General features: G+C 51.4%; 1 protein-coding gene across 1 annotated transcript; it reads left to right on the top strand.

Moving 5' to 3' along the window:
- The first annotated feature begins 95 nt into the window (after positions 1-95).
- Positions 96-2,005, top strand: NAIF1 (nuclear apoptosis inducing factor 1). Its single transcript, XM_010282488.1, has 2 exons — positions 96-600; positions 1,284-2,005. Exons 1-2 carry the CDS (start codon positions 96-98, stop codon positions 1,745-1,747), a joined length of 969 nt encoding a protein of 322 aa, XP_010280790.1. The 3' UTR covers positions 1,748-2,005.
- Positions 2,006-2,619: the final 614 nt, after the last annotated feature.

The following is a 2,619-nucleotide window of genomic DNA, read 5'->3' as shown; positions in this document are numbered from 1 at the left end:
CCCTGCCCAGCCTCCCTCAGAGCCCCCTGGGCCCAGCCAGGATCCCTGGCCTGCAGGTGTCCCCCAGTGCCCCCTCCTCGGTGCCCCTCATGGCCATGGCGTCACCCCCAGCACCCCCAGCCAAGAAGCGGAAGATGAACTTCTCAGAGCGGGAGGTGGAGATCATCGTGGAGGAGCTGGAGCGAGGCAAGCATCTCCTCATCAACCACTTCAACGCAGGCGTGCCCCTCGCCGCCAAGGCCGCCGCCTGGCACGACATCCTGCGCCGCGTCAACGCCGTTGCCACCTGTCACCGCGAGCTGCCTGAGGTCAAGAAGAAATGGTCCGACCTCAAGACCGAGGTGCGACGCAAAGTGGCCCAAGTCCGGGCTGCCATGGAAGGGGGAGCCGAGAGCCAGAACGGCAATGGCAATGGGCCAGAGAGCGAAGACCCAACAGGCGCTACGACCGCCCCAGTTATCCTCACCCCCATGCAGCAACGCATCTGCAACCTGCTGGGAGAAGCCACCATCATCAGTTTGCCGAGTGGGGACTGCAGTGCAGGTGACGGGACCGAGATACCCATCACTGCATCAGCCACCACGGTCACCCTGACGCAGAGTGAGTGCTGCAGCTGCTGAAGATGCTCTATTCTGAATTGGAAGGTCATATGGGGGGCCCTGACATCCGTCTGTGAGGAGGTCCTGAGCCCTGTGCAGGGAAAGCCCCAGCAAAAAGAAACCCCTGCGTCTCTGTAATGAAAATGCTATTCCCAATATGTCCTCATGCTGCAGGGGAGTGGCTACAAGATATGCACATACTGAAAGTCAGCTTTGATAGCCGGGCTTGCTATTAAGAACAAGGGAAGCAAGTATCCTTTGCGCCTTGCAGATTGTTTGGTACCCCTCTCTGGGAGCAAAAGCAGGCGGAGAAAGATCTCCAAGGCTGATTCCTGGTCTGCCCCAAAAAGCAGCTGTCCTTCTGACAAGTGCCATTCTGGGTCTTGTCTTTGCCCTTACATCAGTTGGTTAAATGCCGCTTGGCAAGATTGTTCTGAACTGGAGGTTGAGAAATTATTTTGTCTAGACAGATAAGGCATGACCTATTCCTTCAGCCTGTACAGCTTAGAAGGAAGCTCGAATGAGGGTGGAGTAGACTTAAATAGGTCATTTTGTGCATTGCTGTTCATTGTATGTTATCTCACTGAACAGGCAGTATTCCTGTGATACTCATTGAATAGTCCTGTAGATAAAAATCCCCATATCGCAGCTACTTTTTACCCCCTTTCTGTCCTTTGTTTTCAGTTCCTGCAGAGACAACCTACCACAGTCTGGAGGATGGAGTCGTGGAGTACTGCACAACAGAAGCCCCCACCACAGTCACCGCTGAAGCACCCTTGGAGATGATGGCACATCAACATGAAGTGTCTGCAAAACCCCAGGAGCTGAAAAGCCGAATTGCCCTGAACTCAGCCAAGCTCTTGCAGGAGCAGCGAGTGACCAACTTGCATGTGAAGGAGATTGCCCAACACCTGGAGCAGCAGAATGACTTGCTTCAGATGATTCGTCGCTCTCAGGAGGTGCAGGCATGTGCCCAGGAGCGACAGGCACAAGCCATGGAAGGAACACAGGCGGCACTGAGCGCCCTTATCCAGGTCCTCCGCCCCATGATTAAGGACTTCCGTCGATTTTTGCAGAGCAATACGCCCAGTCCATCAGTCACTGCTGACCCCAGCCAGACAGGGCAGCAAGATGGCATGATCCAGTGAAAGACATAGTGATGGGACGTCTTTCTTGGGAAAAACTTGCCCGTGCTGCCAGTGGACACAAGGAGCAAGGGGTGCTAGCTCTTGTCAATGTGAAGTGGCTCGCCTTGGAGTCTTGCTGAGCCTAAACAGCTTGCTTTCTCTGCTAATCTTATGCTAATTTGCCTTTTCAGACTCGTCATACAGAGCCGTAGCAGGATGTGTAATAAACCAGGAACTTAACATTGGTTGCTTTAGTTCCTCAAACAATAGATTTATTTAAAAAAAGGACAGTTATTTTTTTACTTCTGTTTGGAAGAAACTTTCCTAAGTATGACACCTCTCTCTCTCTCTCTCTCTCTCTCTCACAATCTCTCTCTCGCCTTTAACTGACTCCTAACATGAAGAGTCTTGTTGCGAGATCACAGTACTGCAGCTGCCAAGGTACAGTTATCATAAACTGTAGTGCACAGTAGTGAATGCATTTCTGGCTTTTGCTGAAAGCATTTACTGGAAACGTGGTACCAGATGCGGCACAACCTTCTCTCTGCACCAAGAGTTACGGATACCGCTCTTGGAGCATGACATCCAGCCCATGCAGACCAGCACCAAGCCTACACGCAGTTTAGATCCCACCCACATCCCCTGAGGATATAAATGAGATTAAAATAGTGCGTTCACCTCATGTTCTGTCTGCGTGCGGTCATGAAATTTCACTATAAGTTGGTAGATGTGATGAAAATTTCATGTTTTGGTTACCAGATACTGTCCTGGGATACATATCGGAAGGAAGGTATTGTCTGTCTTGGCGTAGTTAATACACAAGGGCCTGAATGAGTTTCATTCGGGTGGGTGTAACAGGTGAAACTGTGTCTCCTCTGCATAGTTGGTCACCT

Source organism: Phaethon lepturus, unplaced genomic scaffold, assembly GCF_000687285.1.
Source record: "Phaethon lepturus isolate BGI_N335 unplaced genomic scaffold, ASM68728v1 scaffold28472, whole genome shotgun sequence".
Taxonomy (NCBI): domain Eukaryota; kingdom Metazoa; phylum Chordata; class Aves; order Phaethontiformes; family Phaethontidae; genus Phaethon; species Phaethon lepturus.
The sequence above is the reverse complement of the archived record's forward strand: the minus strand, read 5'-3'. Positions and strand labels throughout refer to the sequence as shown.